Raw genomic sequence first — 21,472 nt, 5'->3', positions numbered from 1 at the left:
ATTAAAATCTTTCTTTTTTTCTGCCACAACAAAATGATGGACCTTTTCACCTTATGGTTTGTGAAGCTTCTAATGTCAACCTTCCTTTTAGGGGACAGGTTCATCATCATTTGCAGGTGAGGTAACACATTTTATGTTTTCACACCACTAACTATGAGCAGCACTTCTTCATAAGATAAAGTTACTACACTTCAAATATCCAATTATATTTACTCCCGTCTCAAGAGATATATTCCTTTACTCAATCTCTCCATCTTACCTCTGACTTCCTTCTATTCCTCACTCTGATACTACAGCTAGACCTTTCTTAAGAGAGCCTCACATAACAGTCTTGTTTAATGAATATGAAAAAATGTTCACTTAGCAACTACAGACTGGGTGTGAACAAATGTGGCTTATTTTGTCTGTATTCCTGGTGCTACCTTGATGAAGCAGGGGGCAGCGATGCTGTTTCCTTGCTGGGTGAGGTGGTGTGTGGAATGGATTGAAGGCAAGCAAGTATGAATATGTACATGTGTATATATGTATATATCTATGAATATGTACATGTATGTAGATATGCATGTGTATGTATATGTACGTGTATGGACGTTTACGTACATATATTTGTATATGTGTGGATGGGTCATTCTTCATCTGTTTCCTGGTGCCACCTCACTGATGAGGGAAATGACAATCAAGTGTGGAGGCTTGATCTTGTAAGGAATGAAATTATAAGTGTGGCAGCAAGCTGAATGAGACCGAGAGAGATGAGTGGTTTGTGCTGAGGTGGTTTGGACAAATGGAGAGGAAGTGTGAAGAGAGAGTAAGAGATATATGTGTCAGAATGAAGACTTAAAGTAGAAGGGAGAAACCAAAAATGAGATGGAAAGATGGAATGAGAGATGCACTGTGTTAATGGGGCTTGAACATGCAGAGGGGCAAGAGGTGTGCAATGGACAGACCAAACTGGAGGGGGGTGGGTGTGCACTGAACAGAATGAACCATAGTATATGAGGTGTTCAAAGGAAACTACAGAAAAGTCTGCAAGACTTGGTTGTGGACAGGAAGCTCTAATTCTGCTGATTATACATGAGAGCTAATAGGTATATGTGAGTATACAAGGTCATTCTTCATTTGTTCCTGGTGATATCTCATGACGAAGCTAATGGGTATATGTGAATATACAAGGTCATTCTTCATTTGTTCCTGGTGATATCTCATGAGAAAGGAAAAAACAAGTATACAAAATATAAACTGCTTGGATCTTAGAGAAATTATCTAATTTCTAAAATAAAATTTGGTATCTACTAGATAGTTCATATATAATTTACAGAATTTCCCTTCCTAAGCTACCCTGTTCCTTTCTGTGCTCAAAAGCTGGATTATGGTAAAAAGAAAAAACACATTACTACTACTCTAAAATGGAGCACTCATGATACTTCAAGATTTTCCTGCAAGAAATTAGCTAAAAAGCACCAAAATCATCAACAAATGGAGAAGATAAGTGGTGTCATAGTGCATTTCAAATCAACCACTGTCTTAACCGAAAGAAATGTGGCATATAAAAACCTGTAACACTTACAGGAAGAGGTATCAACCTTAACTTCTAAATAAAAAAAAGCCTACCAGAGCAGATGCACATCTCACGGGAAGAGCTCGATCAGTTAGCCCCAACTTCGCTGCTTTGTAAATATCTTTGTGCACATTTCCAGCTGCTGATCCCATACCAGCAGTGATCTTCTCCAAAGTCATCATAATTTCAATTCTTAGTTGAGATTCTGCATTCCGTAGGGCCTATATAAGTATCTGCACTGTATCCTCATATGAACGTCCCATCATACGTCCAAGCTTTTCATACATTGCTCCAATACATGTAACAGCAGCCCTAAAAGATAAATGAATATGATAAATTCTATTAAAGGAATCAACTTTTAATAAAATAAACTATAAAAAAATCCTTTAACAAAAATAAATTTTGATTAAACAAACATTTTTCATCAAAACTATTATACAGGATGTATCAATAAGGAAGACCAACTCTTTTAATGAAACAGCAATTAAGTATAATAAATATAAAAAATAAACACAAAAGCTATTATTACACAAAATGAGTTAGGCAAAACTTACAGTCTTGTTGGGAGGTAGCTTGGTGAATCATCTTTATTCTTAAGAACATCATTGCACTTGTTGATAGTATCAAATAAAAGGAATGTATCCCCAACGCTAAACAGAGTTGCTAAGCAGCGAGCTACTAATTTCCTTGTTGGTGGTCCTGGAGATTCATTCATTTGTCCCACTAACTGAGCCACCAGTTGCTTCTGACAGCCCTTGATGTCTGACTGGAATGGACAACAAGAGTTATAACTCAGATCTATCTGAAATTAATTTTCTCTTTATCACATTAACAATAGGTAAAAATTTCAAAGGATTTATCCTTCTATGTCTATGATACTCTTTCCCTCCAGGAAATCCCATCATGGGGGTGGTTATGGCAAAAGAGTCTCCATCTATCCATGTCCTTACATGCCTCCTTTGCATACACCATTCCACACATTCTTCAACGCTCCCAGAACTTTCGCCCCCTCCCCCACCCCATGATTCACTTCCACTTCCATGGTTCCATCCACACATACATATCAAAAAGCCAGTGACATCACACAGCCCTGCCTCACAAACGCATGTATACTGAAACTTTTGCTCAACTCTCCATCCACTCTTACACATGAATTTGCTCCTCCATTGAAGGCTTTCACACCAACCAATAGCTGTCACCCTACCCCATATATCCTTAATACATACAATAAAGCATTCCACTAAACTCTATCCATAAAAACTGCATACGCCTTTCATCTGAGAAATTTACCATATGCCTTTCTCTTCTCTTCCACAGCAATTCTAACCTCTTCTGTCTACCTTTGACCTTTTTATTCCTATATCTCACAACCTTGTATCCAACTACTAATTCTACAACTATTAATAGTACTTCTCTAAACATTTTAAAAACCTCTTTCACACATGATTACATCCCTATATTCACTAAACTTCCATCTAAGCTTTCTGTTACCTTCCTTTCATACTCCTCCCTGGATAGTTTTCCAATTCATCTTCTCACTTGATAACTATTTCAACTCACCATTTTTCCTTACATCATACTTTCACTTTTCCCTGATCCTAATCCCACAAAAACCATGAAATGGTCAGTGTCTCAAAAGAAATTCCTCTACGATCCATCTAGCATGGCCTTTCTTGATCTTTCATCCACTACCACAGTCAGTCAAAGCCTTTTGCTTTTCTCTTCCATCATTCCTCATCCATATATCTGGATCATCTTCCACTAAAAGAAAGGTGTTTGCAAGGAGCAAACCCTTCTCAGCATAGATGTCCACAAGATAAGTTCCATTCTCATTTATTCCAGGCACTGCCTATTCACCAACTATCTCGCCAATTTCATCACATCCCACATTTTGCATTCATATTACCCATTACAACCATGTTTCTCTCCTTCTCACAAACCATTTACAACAGTCATTTAAATTTCAATCTTACTTCGTACAGTCTTCATATTCAATGGCGCATACTTCACAATTTTGATCTTTCCTTTCACCCTCACTATTCTTGATCCAATTCCATCCATGCTCGGTAACAACCTTCCACACTCTCAGTGATAGCACAATTGCACATCCTTCTTTCCTTCTTCCAGATCATTTTTATTAATTTTTGTCCATACCACTCCTCCTTTCATGCTCAGCCATCATTTGCTTTCATCATTTCCATTTTTATTCCATACTCCTTACCCAAGGACGTTGGTTCCCCAATCCCCAGCACATCCATGCTATGACTTTTAAATTTCGCTCCACAAGCTCCCCTCCTTTTACTTTCAATAGCCTTCCCATTTACAAAGACAACATAACTCTCAATTGCTCTTTTCATTTACTCCTCGGCATAGCTGGTAGACTCCAGTGCACTTAGGCCTCTTGTGCTCCCCCTTGACAAACCACAGGCAATGGCACCTCCAGAGATAAAGAGACTTTAAAATTGTACAAAAAACTAAAATAAAATTCCAGCCCACACCTCAAGCACTTGTCTGTATTTCAAACATTATGTTAATGGAGTTGGGCAGTGCCTCCCCCTTCCGTTCCACCCCTAAGGTGTATTAACGAGGTTATCCTGAGAAGATGGAGTGACAAATACCTGGAAGACAAGAGTTATCCCTCGAGTGCTGAAACTTGAAAGCTTTCCCAATTTTTTGCCTATACAATACAGCAGCATCTCATAACCTCATTGGTTATGATGCTGCCACAGACTTCTTCTAAATAAAAGGTTCTAGTCATTGATCTATCTATATCTCTGATACCCATTCCCTCCAGGGAACTTCCCTCAAGGAGTGCCCATGCTGAAAAGTCTTCACTTATCCCTGTCCTTACATGCCTCCTTTGCATACACCATTCCACACATTCTTCAACGCTCCCAGAACTTTCGTCCCCTCCCCCACCCTATGATTCACTTCCGCTTCCATGGTTCCATCCACACATACATATCAAAAAGCCAGTGACATCACACAGCCCTTTGCCTCACAAACGCATGTATACTGAAACTTTTGCTCAACTCTCCATCCACTCTTACACATGAATTTGCTCCTCCATTGAAGGCTTTCACACAACCAATAGCTGTCACCCTACCCCATATATCCTTAATACAGACAATAAAGCATTCCACTAAACTCTATCCATAAAAACTGCATACGCCTTTCATCTGAGAAATTTACCATATGCCTTTCTCTTCTCTTCCACAGCAATTCTAACCTCTTCTGTCTACCTTTGACCTTTTATTCCTATATCTCACAACCTTGTATCCAACTACTTAATTCTACAACTATTAATAGTACTTCTCTAAACATTTTAAAAACCTCTTTCACACATGATTACATCCCTATATCACTAAACTTCCATCTTGCATTGTTTCCACATGCCAAATCATCTCGAAGCAATACATTTCACCCACTCTACCTCAATAAAATTCATTCCCTTTGCATTCCTTACCATACCAGATCTTTCATACACTCCATCATTTCTTTCTTTATTCCATCTACTCATACCACATGCTCCTCTCGAACTGCTCATTTCCACAGCCTGGATTCTTTACCTCTGTAACTCAATTTCAATGTCCATGTTTCAGCTGCATAGATCAGTCAGGTAAGAGGACTGTCTGCCCCTCTGTCAATGATTCGAACTATGCTTTCGACCTGGGTGGCCAATGAATGTGTCAAGGTCAGGAGCGCTAACCACTACACCAAGGGAGTATTTAAGAATTTTGGAGAAAGTGAAAAACTGCCTTTTGAAATGTGCCAGTTCATAGTTATTGGGAAAGACATGAATAGGTAGAGAGTTCCAAAGCTTTCGATGTAGAGGGAAAGAAGCAAGTATCAAAACGCCCACCCTTGAGTGGCTGATAGCCACACAATAATCATATGATGCAGCAGCTTGCTGAGTTATTGCGTGGTCTACCTAGTGGTGGGGGCACAACAGCAGCCAACTCTTGGAGGCAAAAACAAGTATAATATGTGCATGTGTATGTATATGTACGTGTATGGACGTTTACGTACATATATTTGTATATGTGTGGATGGGTCATTCTTCATCTGTTTCCTGGTGCCACTCACTGATGAGGAAATGACAATCAAGTGTGGAGGCTTGATCTTGTAAGGAATGAAATTATAAGTGTGGCAGCAAGCTGAATGAGACCGAGAGTGAGGAGTGGTTTGTGCTGAGGTGGTTTGGACAAATGGAGAGGAAGTGTGAAGAGAGAGTAAGAGATATATGTGTCAGAATGAAGACTTAAAGTAGAAGGGAGAAACCAAAAATGAGATGGAAAGATGGAATGAGAGATGCACTGTGTTAATGGGGCTTGAACATGCAGAGGGGCAAGAGGTGTGCAATGGACAGACCAAATGGAGGGGGTGGGTGTGCACTGAACAGAATGAACCATAGTATATGAGGTGTTCAAAGGAAACTACAGAAAAGTCTGCAAGACTTGGTTGTGGACAGGAAGCTCTAATTCTGCTGATTATACATGAGAGCTAATAGGTATATGTGAGTATACAAGGTCATTCTTCATTTGTTCCTGGTGATATCTCATGAGAAAGGAAAAAAAACAAGTATACAAAATATAAACTGCTTGGATCTTAGAGAAATTATCTAATTTCTAAAATAAAATTTTGGTATCTACTAGATAGTTCATATATAATTTACAGAATTTCCCTTCCTAAGCTACCCTGTTCCTTTCTGTGCTCAAAAGCTGGATTATGGTAAAAAGAAAAAAACAAAAAAAAAAAAAAACATTGTTGGAACCACTATTCCTTCCAAACATACCCATTTTTGCTTTCCGAGATAATGTTCTTGACTTCCACACATTCTTCAACGCTCCCAGAACTTTCGCCCCCTCCCCCACCCCATGATTCACTTCCACTTCCATGGTTCCATCCACACATACATATCAAAAAGCCAGTGACACACAAACAGCCCTGCCTCACAAACCAAATGTATACTGAAACTTTTGCTCAACTCTCCATCCACTCTTACACTGGAATTTGCTCCTCCATTGAAGGCTTTCACACCAACCAATAGCTGTCACCCTACCCCATATATCCTTAATACATACAATAAAGCATTCCACTAAACTCTATCCATAAAAACTGCATACGCCTTTCATCTGAGAAATTTACCATATGCCTTTCTCTTCTCTTCCACAGCAATTCTAACCTCTTCTGTCTACCTTTGACCTTTTTATTCCTATATCTCACAACCTTGTATCCAACTACTAATTCTACAACTATTAATAGTACTTCTCTAAACATTTTAAAAACCTCTTTCACACATGATTACATCCCTATATTCACTAAACTTCCATCTAAGCTTTCTGTTACCTTCCTTTCATACTCCTCCCTGGATAGTTTTCCAATTCATCTTCTCACTTGATAACTATTTCAACTCACCATTTTTCCTTACATCATACTTTCACTTTTCCCTGATCCTAATCCCCACAAAAACCATGAAATGGTCAGTGTCTCAAAAGAATCCTCTCACGACTCACATCTAGCATGGCCTTTCTTGATCTTTCATCCACTACCACAGTCAGTCAAAGCCTTTTGCTTTTCTCTTCCATCATTCCTCATCCATATATCTGGATCATCTTCCACTAAAAGAAAGGTGTTTGCAAGGAGCAAACCCTTCTCAGCATAGATGTCCACAAGATAAGTTCCATTCTCATTTATTCCAGGCACTGCCTATTCACCAACTATCTCGCCAATTTCATCACATCCCACATTTGCATTCATATTACCCATTACAACCATGTTTCTCTCCTTCTCACAACCATTTACACAGTCATTTAAATTTCAATCTTACTTCGTACAGTCTTCATATTCAATGGCGCATACTTCACAATTTTGATCTTTCCTTTCACCCTCACTATTCTTGATCCATTCCATCCATGCTCGGTAACAACCTTCCACACTCTCAGTGATAGCACAATTGCACATCCTTCTTTCCTTCTTCCCAGATCATTTTTATTAATTTTTGTCCATACCACTCCTCCTTTCATGCTCAGCCATCATTTGCTTTCATCATTTCCATTTTTATTCCATACTCCTTACCCAAGGACGTTGGTTCCCCAATCCCCAGCACATCCATGCTATGACTTTTAAATTTCTCCACAAGCTCCCTCCTTTTACTTTCAATAGCCTTCCCATTTACAAAGAGCAACATAACTCTCAATTGCTCTTTTCATTTACTCCTCGGCATAGCTGGTAGACTCCAGTGCCACTTAGCCTCTTGTGCTTCCCCCTTGACAAACCACAGGCAATGGGCACCTCCAGAGATAAAGAGACTTTAAAATTGTACAAAAAACTAAAATAAAATTCCAGCACACCTCAAGCACTTGTCTGTATTTCAAACATTATGTTAATGGAGTTGGGCAGTGCCTCCCCCTTCCGTTCCACCCCTAAGGTGTAGTAACGAGGTTATCCTGAGAAGATGGAGTGACAAATACTCTGGAAGACAAGAGTATCCCCTCGAGGTGCTGAAACTTGAAAGCTTTTCCCAATTTTTTGCCTATACAATACAGCAGCATCTCATAACCTCATTGGTTATGATGCTGCCACAGACTTCTTCTAAATAAAAGGTTCTAGTCATTGATCTATCTATATCTCTGATACCCATTCCCTCCAGGGACTTCCCTCAAGGAGGTGCCCATGGCTGAAAAGTCTTCACTTATCCCTGTCCTTACATGCCTCCTTTGCATACACCATTCCACACATTCTTTAACTATTCCTCTCCTTCCAATGCTCTTCCACTCTATTTCCCCATGTCACATGTGGTCTTCCACTCACACCAACTCCTTTAAACATGCTACCATAAATCTCCTTCTAAACTTCCCATCTTGCATTGTTTCCACATGCCCAAATCATCTCGAAGCAATACATTTCACCCACTCTACCTCAATAAAATTCATTCCCTTTGCATTCCTTACCATACCAGATCTTTCATACACTCCATCATTTCTTTCTTTATTCCATCTACTCATACCACATGCTCCTCTCGAACTGCTCATTTCCACAGCCTGGATTCTTTACCTCTGTAACTCATTTCCAATGTCCATGTTTCAGCTGCATAGATCAGTCAGGGTAGAGAGGACTGTGCTGCCCCTCTGTCAATGATTCGAACCTATGCTTTCGACCCTGGGTGGCCAATGAATGTGTCAAGGTCAGGAGCGCTAACCACTACACCAAGGGAGTATTTAAGAATTTTGGAGAAAGTGAAAAACTGCCTTTTGAAATGTGCCAGTTCATAGTTATTGGGAAAGACATGAATAGGTAGAGAGTTCCAAAGCTTCGATGTAGAGGGAAAGAAGCAAGTATCAAAACGGCCCACCCTTGAGTGGCTGATAGCCACACAATAATCATATGATGCAGCAGCTTGCTGAGTATTGCGTGGTCTACCTAGTGGTGGGGGCACAACAGCAGCCAACTCTTGGAGGCAAAAACCAAAGTAATACCTATAGAAGATGGAAAGTGAACCAACATTGCGGCATAAGGCAAGGGGATCAAGTTTGGAAGTTAACCTGAGACAGTTAATAAGGCGGACCTTTTTTGACTCAACTCTGTCAAGTAAGGATGCAGAGCTAGAATCACCCCACATGTGAGAGCAGTGTGCCATACAAGGACAATCAATCCCTTGTATAAACGGAGCACCATTTCAGAAGAAAAGTTTTGACATCTAAACAGGACACTCAGTTTCTTAGAGGCAGACTTAGCTATTCCTGTAATGTGGGGATTCCAAGAAAGAGTGGATGTTACGGTAATACCACGTATGTTCATTTAGTCAAGAGGTGGAATTACAGAACCGTAAAAGGAGAGACAAGAGTTGTGAGGGGTTTTCAATAGAGAGATGGGTAAAAACTGTCTCTCAGAGGCATTAAACTTACCAGGATTTTATCTACCCAACTGAGATACCCTGTCCAAGTTTATTGAGGAAGCTTTGTCAAGACGAGATGCAAATTGAGTGAGGGAAGGAGGAGCAGAAACGAGGGATGTAGATAAATGCGGTGATGAGTCGTCAGCATATGAGTGCATTGGATTATGTGTGGAGACGAAATCATTGAAAAAAATGATTGCACTGGATTATTTGTGGAAAATGGAAATTATTAAAAAAAAGGAGAAAAAATGTAGGGAACATGACAGAACCTTAAGGGATACTGCAGTTGATGGAGAATAGGGGGAGGCTGATCCAACAATAACAGAGATAGATCTAACAGAGAGGAAGCTAGATATGAAAGAGCAAAGTGAGAGACGGAAAGCCAAAAGAGGGGAGCTTAGAGATGAGACCTTGATGCCACACCCTGTCAAAAGCCTTAGATATCTCAAGGGCAACTACACATGGCTCTCCAAAATCCTTCAGGGATGATGCCCAGACATTAGTAAGACAGGAAAGAATATCACTGGTGGATCTCGCCTTACAGAAGACATATTGGTGATCAAAGAGAAGAAAGATTTTCAAGGTGTTTAAGGATATGGGAGTTGGGGAGGGATTCAAAGATTGGAAATGGTAGATGTCAAACCAATAGGATGATTGTTAGAGGGGTCAGAAATGTCACTCTTCTTAGGTATGGGATGTATCAATGCATGCTTCCACGGAGAAGGAAAAGTTTTGGTTTTTAAACAGAGACAGAACAGACGAGTAAACATAGGAGCAAGTTCAGAGGCACACTCTTTCAGTACAAGAGAGTGGATACTATCAGGACCATACGCCTCCTACTCCTATATTTTGCTCCAACCATTTTGCCAAGGGCAGGGGTAGTGCAGAGGGGTCACCACAGGAAAATCTACATTTACAAAGAACAAGTTGTGGGAGTTAAGCGTTGTCAAGCATTATGTGTGACAAGGAGAAATTGTATGTTTGTGGACAGAATGCCAGCAGTCCCCTTGTGGGTAGGCAGAAAGAGACAGCTACCTGGGTCAAAGGAGCGCAACTTAACCAGTAAGTGATGGCTCACCTCACAGTTGTCACTAACCTTTCCAATACCCAGGCAGGTTGTAATGGTAGTATACCTCCTTGCTGGTGGCTGACTACCATCTATTACATCCTGACCGTTAACCATACAATCAAAGGTCAGGTGAAAGGTCTGGGTCAAAGAACTAATGTTTTGAAAAAAATCAAATACAAATGATGAAACTAAAGACATAATATATTCTCCCTCCAATAAAGAAAGATATAATACTGTGATGCAACAGTGAGATTTCAACAAAGAACGTAGAAGAAAATAAATACCCTGTATATTGCAGCAAAGAACACAGCAAAAATGTGAAAGTGGCTAAGGACTTCAGAGCAGGCCAAATTGCTAGTTTAAGTAAAAATAATACCATGTAATGAAGCAGTGGTTTAAGAATGAAAAAATATTACACAAAAAGAAAAGAACAGTTAAGCATGCATAAGAAATTTGTAGGAGCCACATGATGTGTGCTTGAGAGTGAAAAAAGAAGAGATGCTGAAAATCAGAAGTGTTCGAGAAGCTTGAATATTCACTCTGGGTTTAAAAAATTTCTGAGGGAGACATAAAAGTTTTAAGGATTTAGAGCAAGTAAAAATGGTTAAGGCAACATAATTATGAAGTATAGCAGAGTGCCTAAAGTATATCAATTGCGAGTAAAGTATAAACCTTAAGATACGTGCATCCGAAGTTTTCACCAGCCTGTTAGAGTTGGGGCTAAGTCACCAGTACTGTGTTATGTATTAATGTGCTTATTCCAACAAAAGATGTATGCTTAATGGTATAAACACTTGACTAACCCAAGTCAGTGCCAGAGTTAATGACACTAAGCAGATTTTTGGATAAGTCAGAAAAGTCCAGCTCCTAATCTACCAAAGATTTCACAAGTTTCCTCAAAACTTGTGTCAAACAGAAAAAGTGGAAACTTATAACATTTAAGTTTATCAAAATCAATCATAAGACCAAAGCAAAAGATTCATGAAAATACTTTTTTAATCCAATATCTCACTCTATATCAATAAATGATTAATAAGAAGAAAGCACCGAGAATAAAAGTAAACAAACTAACCTTGTGTGCTGCTTCTAGCACCTTGTCCAAGAATCGCAGCCATTCAAATACAAAAATTGGCCGCTTGGCAGGTGGCAGTTGTTGGAGTGCCTCTTCATTAAGTGTAAGGCTGTGACTCAGTTCCATCATGATAATTTTTCACCCTCCACCCACATCAAGCTGAAATAAAATACTTATGCTATGCATAACAAGATTGAAAGAAGGGAGATTTGGTATATCAACTTCACTTTTTCTATATAATCATAATTTTTGGAAAGGTGCAACTTCCTATGGGTTGCAGTAAGTTAAAAAGCAAAAATTTATACATCATGTATTTATCAAATTTTTTTTTCATACTTAACAGCCATCTCCCGCGTTAGCGAGGTAGCACAAGGATACAGACAAGGAATGGCCCAACCCAACCACATACACCTGCATATACATAAACGCCCAAAAACGCACATATACATACATATACATTTCAATGTATATACATATACATACACAGACATATACATATATGCACATGTACATATTCATACTTGCTGCATTCATCCATTCCCGTCGCCACCCAACCACACACGAAACAGCATTCCCCTCCCCGCTCCAGCAAGGCAGTGCCAGGAACAGACAAAAGAAAAAAAGGCCATATTCATTCACACTCAGTGTTTAGCTGTCATGTGTAATGTACCGAAACCACAGCTCCCTTTCCATGTCCACGCCCCACGAAACTTTCCATGGTTTACCCCAGACACTTCACATGCCCTGGTTCAATCCATTGACAGCACGTCCACCCCAGTATACCACATCATTCCAATTCACTCTATTCCTTGCACGCCTTTCACCCTCCTGTATGTTCAGGCCCCGATCACTCAAAATCTTTTTCACTCCATCCTTCCACCTCCAATTTGGTCTCCTGCTTCTCCTTCCCTCCACCTCTGACACATATATCCTCTTTGTCAATTTTTCCCCACTCATTCTCACCATGTGTCCAAACCATTTCAACACAACCTCTTCTGCTCTCAACAACACTCTTTTTGTTACTGCACATCTCTCTTACCCTTTCATAACTTACTCAATCAAACCACCTCACACCACATCCTCAAACATTTCATTTCCAATACATCCACCCTCCTCTGCACAACCCTATCTATATCCCATGCCTTGCAACCATATAACATTGTTGGAACCACTACTCCTTCAAATATACCAATTTTTGCTCTCCGAGATAACCATCTCGCCTTCCACACAATCTTCAACGCTCCCAGAACCTTCACTCCCTTCCCCAACCCCTGACACACTTCCGCTTCCATCTGCTGCTAAGTCCACTCCCAGATATCTAATTTAGAACACTTCACTTCCTCCAGTTTTTCTCCATTCAAACTTACCTTCCAAATAACTTGTCCCACAACCCTACTGTACCTAATGACCTTGCTCTTATTCACATTTACTTTCAACTTTCTTCTTTTACACACTTTACCAAACTCATATTTATCAATGCAAAATCTGAACTACCACATACGAAATTATAATACTACACATACACCGTACCTTTGGTCAGCGGTGTATTTTGGAGCCCCAGAGCCAAAATGTTCTTGCCTACCCCCTTGGCAGATCTTTGAAAAAGTGAATGAAACAATGTATAGTAAACATAACATGCATTTCTATACAAAATTATACAAGTTTAATACACTTCTAATTTCCAGTACAGTGCAGTATAACAATAATAAGAAAGCTATGCAAAGCTAATAATAATGTATGTTATCAATCAAATATCTTCCCAAAGGAATAGCATGACAACTGGAGAAACACTACACTACATCAGAACCTCAACCATTTCATTTGCAACGATCAAATAGGATAGATAGGAATCTGAGGAACCTGCCATGATTAGAAATCATAAAAGTAATGATAATCTAAGGAAATTTGGAGCTTTTCATTTTCAGAGCCTGCTAGACTAACCACCTCTGGGATAATTCTGGAAAGATGATCATCTCATTTTCAAGGGTCCCCAAACTGACCTATGCAAGTGAAACAAGACATGGAATGAGTAACAAAGGTCAAGAACCCAGGCTGTGGAAATGAGCTATTTGAGAGCATCATGTGGTATAACTAGGAAGGGGAGGGAGGGGAGGAAGAAAGAAATGAAGGAATGCATGAGAGATTTGGTATGGCTGGAAATGCAGGAGGGAATGAATTGCAGAGTGGTAGAATGGGAGAAACATAATACTTTGAGGTAGTCTGGGCACGTTGAAAGTATTCATGATGGGAAGTTCTCAAGACAACTGTATAACAGTGCTATTAAAGGGGTTGGTGTGAGAGAAAGACTATCAGTGACATGGGGAAACAGAGAGGAAGAGTACTGGAGGGATAAAAATGGTGGAAAAATGTAAGAAATGGCATATGCAAGAGAGGCTGTAAGGACAGGGATAAGTGGAAACTCTTTTGCCTTACCATCCCCCTGATGGGAGTTTCTGAAGAGAACAGGCATCTGAGATATATAGAGATACATGGATAGATAGTTAATGATTTCTGCAAGGGCATGGTGTGATATGTTCTAAAAAATTGTTCTAAAAAAATCTATGTGTTTGATTAGTTAAATATTTCGGGCTGTCAGTAATTTCATGGGCTAGGTTGGTTTACTTTTTTCATTTTCCTTACTTTGGCTAATTTGGCTAAATAGCTAGTAAATGGGTAGTGCCTGGAGTAAATGAGAAAGACAGTTACCTTGTGGATGTCTGTGCTGAAAGGGGTTATTCCCTGCAAACACTTTTTTTTTAGCAAAAGATGATCCACAAATATACGTGGATGAGAAATGATGGAAGAGAACTAAAGTTTGATTGACTATGTGGCAGTAGATGAAAGGTTGTGCTGGATGCTTGAGTTGTGAAAGGATTCTTTGAAGCTTCTGACCATATTGTGGTTCTTTTGGAGGTGAGATCGGGGTGAAGTGGAAGTATGACACTAGGAAAACTGGACAAGTAAAGGTGTAAGCAAGAGAGAAGATGAATCAGAAAGAATACTCAGAGTATGAAGGAAGGGGTGACAGAAACTTTAAATGAAAGTAGAGTAAATGTAGGGATACAGTCATGTGTGAATGAGGTGTTTAAAATGTTTTGGGAAAGACTGTTAAAGGTTGCAGAACAAGGTCATGATATATAAGAATGCAAGTGGAAATGTTTGGTGGATGGATGATATTAGAAATGCTTTGTAAGAGAAGAAAAAGACATATGGCAGGTTGCTTGAAAGGAATATGCCTGAGGAAGTTCAGCAAAAGAGGAAGGAAGAATATAAGTTGTGTCAGTGGAATGTTAAGAGGGTGATGGGGAAGGCTAAGAAAAAGATGGAAGATATTCAAAGAAAGTTGAGTGAAAAATTTTTAGTGGATGGAGGTGAAAAAGGAAAGAGGTGGATGTAAGAGTGAATATGGAAATATAGGAAATAAGGAAAAGTTGCTGAATCAAAAATGGAAGTAGTACTTTGAAGAACTGATAAATGTGGATGAAGCTAAGGAAGCAGTTGTTTAAATGCATGGGTATGATTATGGAATGAAAAGGATACAAGTGCTGGGGCTGCAGTTAAAAAGGAAGTAAAAAAATCAATAATGAGGTTGAAGGAAGGAAAGGCACCTGGTGTGGATGAAATTATGACTGAAATGTTGAAGTATGGAGGAGAAATTGAGCTGGAAAGGATGCATTTGATATCTTATAACACACCTGGTGTGGATGAAATTATGACTGAAATGTTGAGGTATGGAGGAGAAAATGTGATAAAGTGGATATTTTTGATATCTTATTTAGCATGAAAGCAGAGGGTTGTGCCTGAGGATTGGGTAAAACCTATTGCTGTTCTTTTGCTCAACAGAAAAGGTGTTTAAGGATTTATGTTTTAATTATAGGGTAATATATCTGTTAAGTGAACTAAGAAAAGAGTATGTAAGAGTACTGAATGATAGAGTAATGGAAGTAACTGAATACAGAATAAATGAAAAGCATAAAGGTTTTAGAAAAGGCAGGGGATGCAAAGTTCAGATTTTTGTGTTGAGAATGACTGATAAAATATCTAAGGATACATAAGAAGCTGTGTGCAGCTTGTATGGATCTGGCATATAACAGAGTCAAGTGGGATGTTTTAGAAGATGTATGGGCAATTGGGAACACCTGTTCGATGGTGGGAAAGGCTTCTATAGAGTAGCAAATGAATTTGTAAGAGTGGATGGAAAGTTGGGCAAAAGTTTTGGTATCCATGGGGTGAGTGACATCACCATAGCTTTTCAACAAATATATGAATGGAGTGATAAGAGAGATGAAAAACATAGGGAAAGGGGGTGCATAGATGGAGTGCCATGGTGTGGTATGGTGGCTAGTGACAAGCCTATTTGCAAATGATACAATGTTGCTTGATGAGAAAGAAGAGCAGTTCCAGAAGGTTGTAAGAGTGTTTTATGATGTGCATGCTTAGGTGACTGAAGGTAAATAAATGCAAGTAAAAGTAAAGTAATGGAATCTGAAGGGAAATAAAGTGAAAGTATAGATTTGCAAAACCCTATAGAGTGAGAAAAGAAAGTGTACTAAACTGTTATACATATGGCAAAGAACTGGAAAGCTGAGAGAATTTGTGTATATAGAATATATCTTGTCTAAATTTGGCAACTCAGAGGGAGAAATTAGGGAAAGAGCAGTTCAAGGTAGAAGTCACAGGTCCTTCCTAATAGAACAGAGGAGTAAGCATGGAAGAGAAAAAAGAATTAAGGGACAGCATTATCTCACTGACCCTGACCTATGCAGCTGAAACATGGATATGAAATAAGTTGCAGAGGTCAGCAATCCAAGCTGTGAAATACATCATTTGAGAGGAACATGTGGTATGACTATATAGAATGAAGAAACGACAGGGTGTATGAAAGATCTAATATGGCTGGGAATACAAATGAACTATGGAGTGGTAGAGTGGGTATATGTAATACTTTGAGGTGGTCTGGGAAGTGTAAAGAAAGCAAGAGGAGAAGTGTAGCACGACTAAAGGGGTTGGTGCAAGAGGATGACCACCTGAGACATGGAAAAATAGAGTATTGGAGGGAAAGAAATGGTGGAAGAATGTATGAAATGGTATATGTGAGGTTGGCATGTAAGGACAGGAATAAGTGGAGACTCTTTTGCCATCATTACTACCTTGATGGTAATTTCTGAAGGGAACAAGTGTTAGAGATACAGATAGATAAATAGTAAGTTTTTACTTTCCTTATCTCAACCCATAATTTCCCTTTGCTTCATTACCCACAACAATCTGTATGGTTTTACAGTTATAACACAATCCTATAGATGTCATCTCCCTCTTTAATCAAAACTTACTAAATGTAAGCTGGTCAACTGTCTTTACTTATTAGATTCACTAAAATACATGTTTTTACTTCATTCTTTTCACTCAGCAGCAGTTTTACAAATGAAAAACAATATAGTAAAAAGCCAAAAAATTCAAAAGTAAAAGTCAACTTTGATTCCATATCACTTTAGGCTTCACAATTGTACTGTACTATTTTGAGAACAAAATCAGAGAGGTAGAGTGAAAATAAATCTTTATTTCATTCTACATTATTAAACAAGATAATAGTGGTGTGATATGGTACATTGATTTAAAGAAAATGTGTACGTGATTGATGTTAAAATATCTTTAACACTCACCGACTAATTTCAAATATTATAACATGTTGAGGAAACTGAGTTAAGGCAAAAGTATATAATGGAATCGATAAACATCAAAAGAATCTATAAAACTTAAACGAGTTGCCAAAATATTACAAGAGATATTTCACCATTATACTTATCTCCTGGGATTGCATAGCCACTCTCACTGTCATCTGTTGACATCTGGTGCTATTGTGGCAGTACTTTTCCATGAATATGACTAGTATATCTCGAAAAGAAAACTAAACAGTAAGATAATCCTTGACTTCTAAGGAGGCTTTAAGAGGTTATCATGGATTTCTTACAAGTTTAAAACTGACTTCTAAATCAGTTTACCCGAAATATTCCCTTACAAACTATCATCAACTTATCTGAAATCATTTATAGGAAAGATATAACAGACTCTTTATAAGTATTATCAGAAATGCAAAAAATATACAAACAACAACATAAGCATCTATTTCCTAACGCTGGTTTCGATGCAAAGCTACATTAGACTTTAACTGTTCAGCCTAGTTTTACATTAATTAGCACATACTTTCCATGATCTTCATAAATTTCATAGCTTTTACCTTATATAAGATTATCTAATAAAACAAATTTCTGGAAATCATTCTCTACAACTCTTTATCGTTTTCTCTAATCGAGACCATATCAAATTAAAATCACTTAATATCAAAAGATAATAGTCATGCGAATCTGAACTTGACTTTTACAAAGAGACCTAAGCAAAATAAATTTAACGCAACCAAATATTAAGTGATCGCTGCAGGTGTGAGAGTTCTACTGACTGCAACAAATCAACAGATATGATTTCCATTGAAAATCGTGAGTTAAAATCGCAAAATAGAGGTTACATACCAAAATTAACCTTGTTCCGGCCAGATAGCTTACACTTTAATGTTTCCTTCTCGTCTTCTCAGCTGACATTTCCAAGAGCACTGCGGACACAACAGTCGAGGCAAGGGAGAAAATTCAGGAAAAACACTATTAGGAAACATAATAATAAAAAATAGCTCAATACTTTTACATTCTATAAAAAGATATAATAAGATATAAAGAAATAAAAAATCTTACATAAAATTTTGTTTCTGAGGGAAAAGGGAAGTTATTTGAGAATCCACAATATTTGCTTACTCAGTTTGACACTCCGTCATGGATTTTAATGTGTGCGTCCTTCCAAGGATGTATATTTCCAGGGAAGTTATATATAAACATATCATTTCAATGTAAACAGTTTTGATAATGACTTTTACAGGCGTTAATGAATAAGGATATGCACAAGTGAATTAGATGGAAAACAATCATTTCCCTGTGCTATTATTTAACGCTTCAGAAACAACACTTCTAAAGATGTAGTTACAAAACAGAAAGTTTTCATTAAAAGCCGTGTTTTGGTTGTTATACCAAAGCCATGGGCAAAACGAAGCGTAATGGGAGTAGATTCGTACAACGGCAAACACCTTTACAATATTGGCAATAAAGCAAAGATAATACAATAAAAAAGTCTTAGGTGTATCTGTGAGCAGAGAATCGTTACCAACACGTAAAACAACAGGCCATGTCACAAATAAGTAAACAGGAAACATAGCATAAAAAAATGTTGTATATGTAATCTACAAAAAGCTCATGGGACCTTAATCAGATGATGACACTGCTAAGGAACTAAATAGATTTTGGTAAATGTTTTTATTGATGATGCTGACATGATGCTAAACCAAGCTGAAGCTCACCTTTATGGGGAAGTAACATCTGATCCCTGCAACCTTGAGGTGAGGCAGCGGAACGGTGGAAAAATCCATGACAATTCTTAGAAAGGCAAAGTCGACAAAAATTTTGAAAGGAATTCAAGATATATTAAAAAGAAAAGCTAAGGCAGCATAACTCAAGGGCACTCAAGGAGGCAGCAAATGAGTTTACAAAGCTGCTAAGGATATTACTCACCAAAGGGGAACTACTCCAAGACTGGATAAATGCGATAGTCACATCTATTCACAAGGAAGGATATAATCAAAACACTAGCCAAAAACTATAGGCCAATATCACTACCATCCAGGGTAATAAAAACCATGGGGAAAGTACTAAAAAAAAAAATGCTACAGGATCACATGACTGAACATGTACCAGACACACACAGCATCATTGGAGTCTTAACCTGAGTAGGTATGGGCTATGTGAACCTTATGACAGTATTTAACAGAAAAATGAGTTCAAAGGGTCAAGACCCCTTCCCTAACGTCGCCACTAATTAATGCCTCATGCTGAATTTCAGAATTTAGATTATGACCTCTAGTAAGAGAAATAAGACCGGAGGCCATTATTTTCTTTTCACCCACGACTCCTTAATGGGTGGAAGGTCAAAGGCTGTACTATCAATCCCTCCCCTGTCCCTCTTCCAACTAAACCATTTCTAAATTTGACTAAGGCTAGTTGGAGGGATGGCTTACTAGGGAAGAACCAAGAGTTACAGTACCGTAGGCATGCCGTTGAAATGGCAGACATTGTCAGATTCAACAAAATCCTACGCTAACATTGCCTTGAGTAGATACGACTGTTTAGGCGTTGCTTGACTACCCCCCTGCCACAGTGTGGTTAAGCCGCAAATGTCACCTTCGGCGAAATTGTGTAATTGAAGTTCAATTTTGTCGAAGAACTCACTCCAAAGCAGTCTATCCTTTCCCTTTTACTGATTGTAATTACCTATCTATATTCATATTGTATGTAAATATGTCCTCTTTTCACGGCGTCCCTTTGGTAATATGAATGTTGGTATTTCCCTAATTTTCCATCCTTACCACAACACTGAGTGCACTCGCGGTTCGCCTTGCTTAGATCTTTAATGGTTTCGTGCAGAGGAGTCCTTCGCAAGCAATCCTTAGATAATACTGAATTTATTTGAATCCACCTGGGGTCACACCATTGTATACAAGCCATTTGTCTAGCTAGGATGTTGGAATGGCCGCGCAGGTACCTGGTATTCGCGAACTAACAACATAAACTGTGGGGGGAAGTCTTGATCTTTCACTCACCCCTCAGCTGTGGGAAAGAGGTCGACCTAATGTCCATTCCTCGGATGTGGGGGAAGGGTTTCAACCCACCTCCCATTGCCTAGTTATGGTTGACCCTCCACCCATCACCCCCACAGACTATTGGAGGAGAATGCTTGGTCCTGTCTCCACCTTCCACCCCATCCCCTGGGTGTGAGGAAAGAAAGGATGGTACCACCTCCTTCACCCCAAGAAGTAATGGGGAATAAAAGAGAATAACTAATTTTGTCCGATTATATTTTGTTTCTTGTCATAATCTTTACCTGGGACTCAGTAAGAAACATAAAATAGGTTTTCAGTTCAGTCCTGCCCTGGTCTGTGCTATAAGCTGATCCTTTATTGACTAACTGACTGACTATCCATTCACTTCTTTCTTCCCTTTTTTTTTCTCTCTCCTGAACAGTTAGAATTTATGTATCAAATATTCTAAATAGTTTATACCTTTAGTTTTAAAGAGCAATTCACATATAATATCTAGTTTTGGTTGGCTATGTATGGTTGCTGTAACGTTGTTTCCTTCCTTATTGCTTCATTGAATTTAGGGAATCACAAAATTAAAGGAACTTCCTATTACAGCTCCAGAGCAGTCCCAGGGCGCGTTCCCCCCTCTAACACTACTCATCCTTTTGATGCAGCTTATTTGTTCTACAGAGGGTTATGATCAGATTTTTTTGTGGTGAAAATGATTGTGGAAAGGCAAGAAGCCGTATGCATATTTTAGGGATATGGAGAAAGATTATAACAGGATAGATGGGGTAAGGGACAACTATTGGATGATGTAAGAGCCTAATTGAGTTGCAAATGTATGTGCAAGAGTGGATGGAGAACTCAGGGAAAGTTTCGATATATATATATATATATATATATATATATATATATATATATATATATATATATATATATATATATATATATATATATATATATATTGAGGTGTGAGGCCGGACTGTGTGACGTTTTCAAGGCTTCGTAACACACACACACACACACACATATATATATATATATATATATATATATATATATATATATATATATATATATATATATATATATATATATATGAGAGAGAGAGAGAGAGAGAGAGAGAGAGAGAGAGAGAGAGAGAGAGAGATGCAAGAGGAATGAATTGTGGAGTGGTAGAGTGGGTGAAACGTAGTACATTGAGG

General features: G+C 38.5%; 2 protein-coding genes across 2 annotated transcripts in view; both read right to left on the bottom strand.

The window, feature by feature from the left end:
* The window catches only part of LOC139760622 (HEAT repeat-containing protein 5B-like), a 135,477-nt gene extending 133,735 nt beyond the window's left edge, over positions 1 to 1,742 (bottom strand). The window contains exon 1 of the mRNA XM_071684019.1: positions 1,609 to 1,742. Within this exon, the coding sequence (XP_071540120.1) occupies positions 1,609 to 1,737 (129 nt within the window). The 5' untranslated portion in view covers positions 1,738 to 1,742. The remainder of the gene's footprint in view (positions 1 to 1,608) is intronic.
* On the bottom strand, positions 1,727 to 20,387 carry LOC139760626 (HEAT repeat-containing protein 5B-like). The gene is made up of 6 exons (XM_071684032.1): positions 20,286 to 20,387; positions 18,118 to 18,197; positions 13,124 to 13,188; positions 11,594 to 11,752; positions 2,110 to 2,321; positions 1,727 to 1,867 (listed from the first exon to the last, which is right to left on the bottom strand). The coding sequence occupies exons 4-6, from the start codon at positions 11,720 to 11,722 to the stop codon at positions 1,777 to 1,779; spliced, it is 432 nt and encodes a 143-aa protein (XP_071540133.1). The 5' UTR covers positions 11,723 to 11,752; positions 13,124 to 13,188; positions 18,118 to 18,197; positions 20,286 to 20,387; the 3' UTR covers positions 1,727 to 1,776.
* Positions 20,388 to 21,472: the final 1,085 nt, after the last annotated feature.

The sequence above is a fragment of the Panulirus ornatus genome, chromosome 3, assembly GCF_036320965.1.
Source record: "Panulirus ornatus isolate Po-2019 chromosome 3, ASM3632096v1, whole genome shotgun sequence".
NCBI classification, from domain to species: Eukaryota; Metazoa; Arthropoda; class Malacostraca; order Decapoda; family Palinuridae; genus Panulirus; species Panulirus ornatus.
This window is presented reverse-complemented; position numbering and strand designations above follow the sequence as displayed.

Excerpts from the sequence above, each read along its gene's own strand:
- LOC139760626 (XM_071684032.1), bottom strand. The coding sequence starts at position 11,722 with ATGATGGAACTGAGTCACAGCCTTACACTTAATGAAGAGGCACTCCAA. Across the intron at positions 2,322-11,593 it reads TGCTAGAAGCAGCACACAAG|TCAGACATCAAGGGCTGTCA; the intron begins GTTAGTTTGTTT and ends TGTCCATTCCAG. Across the intron at positions 1,868-2,109 it reads AGCTACCTCCCAACAAGACT|GGCTGCTGTTACATGTATTG; the intron begins GTAAGTTTTGCC and ends TTTATCTTTTAG.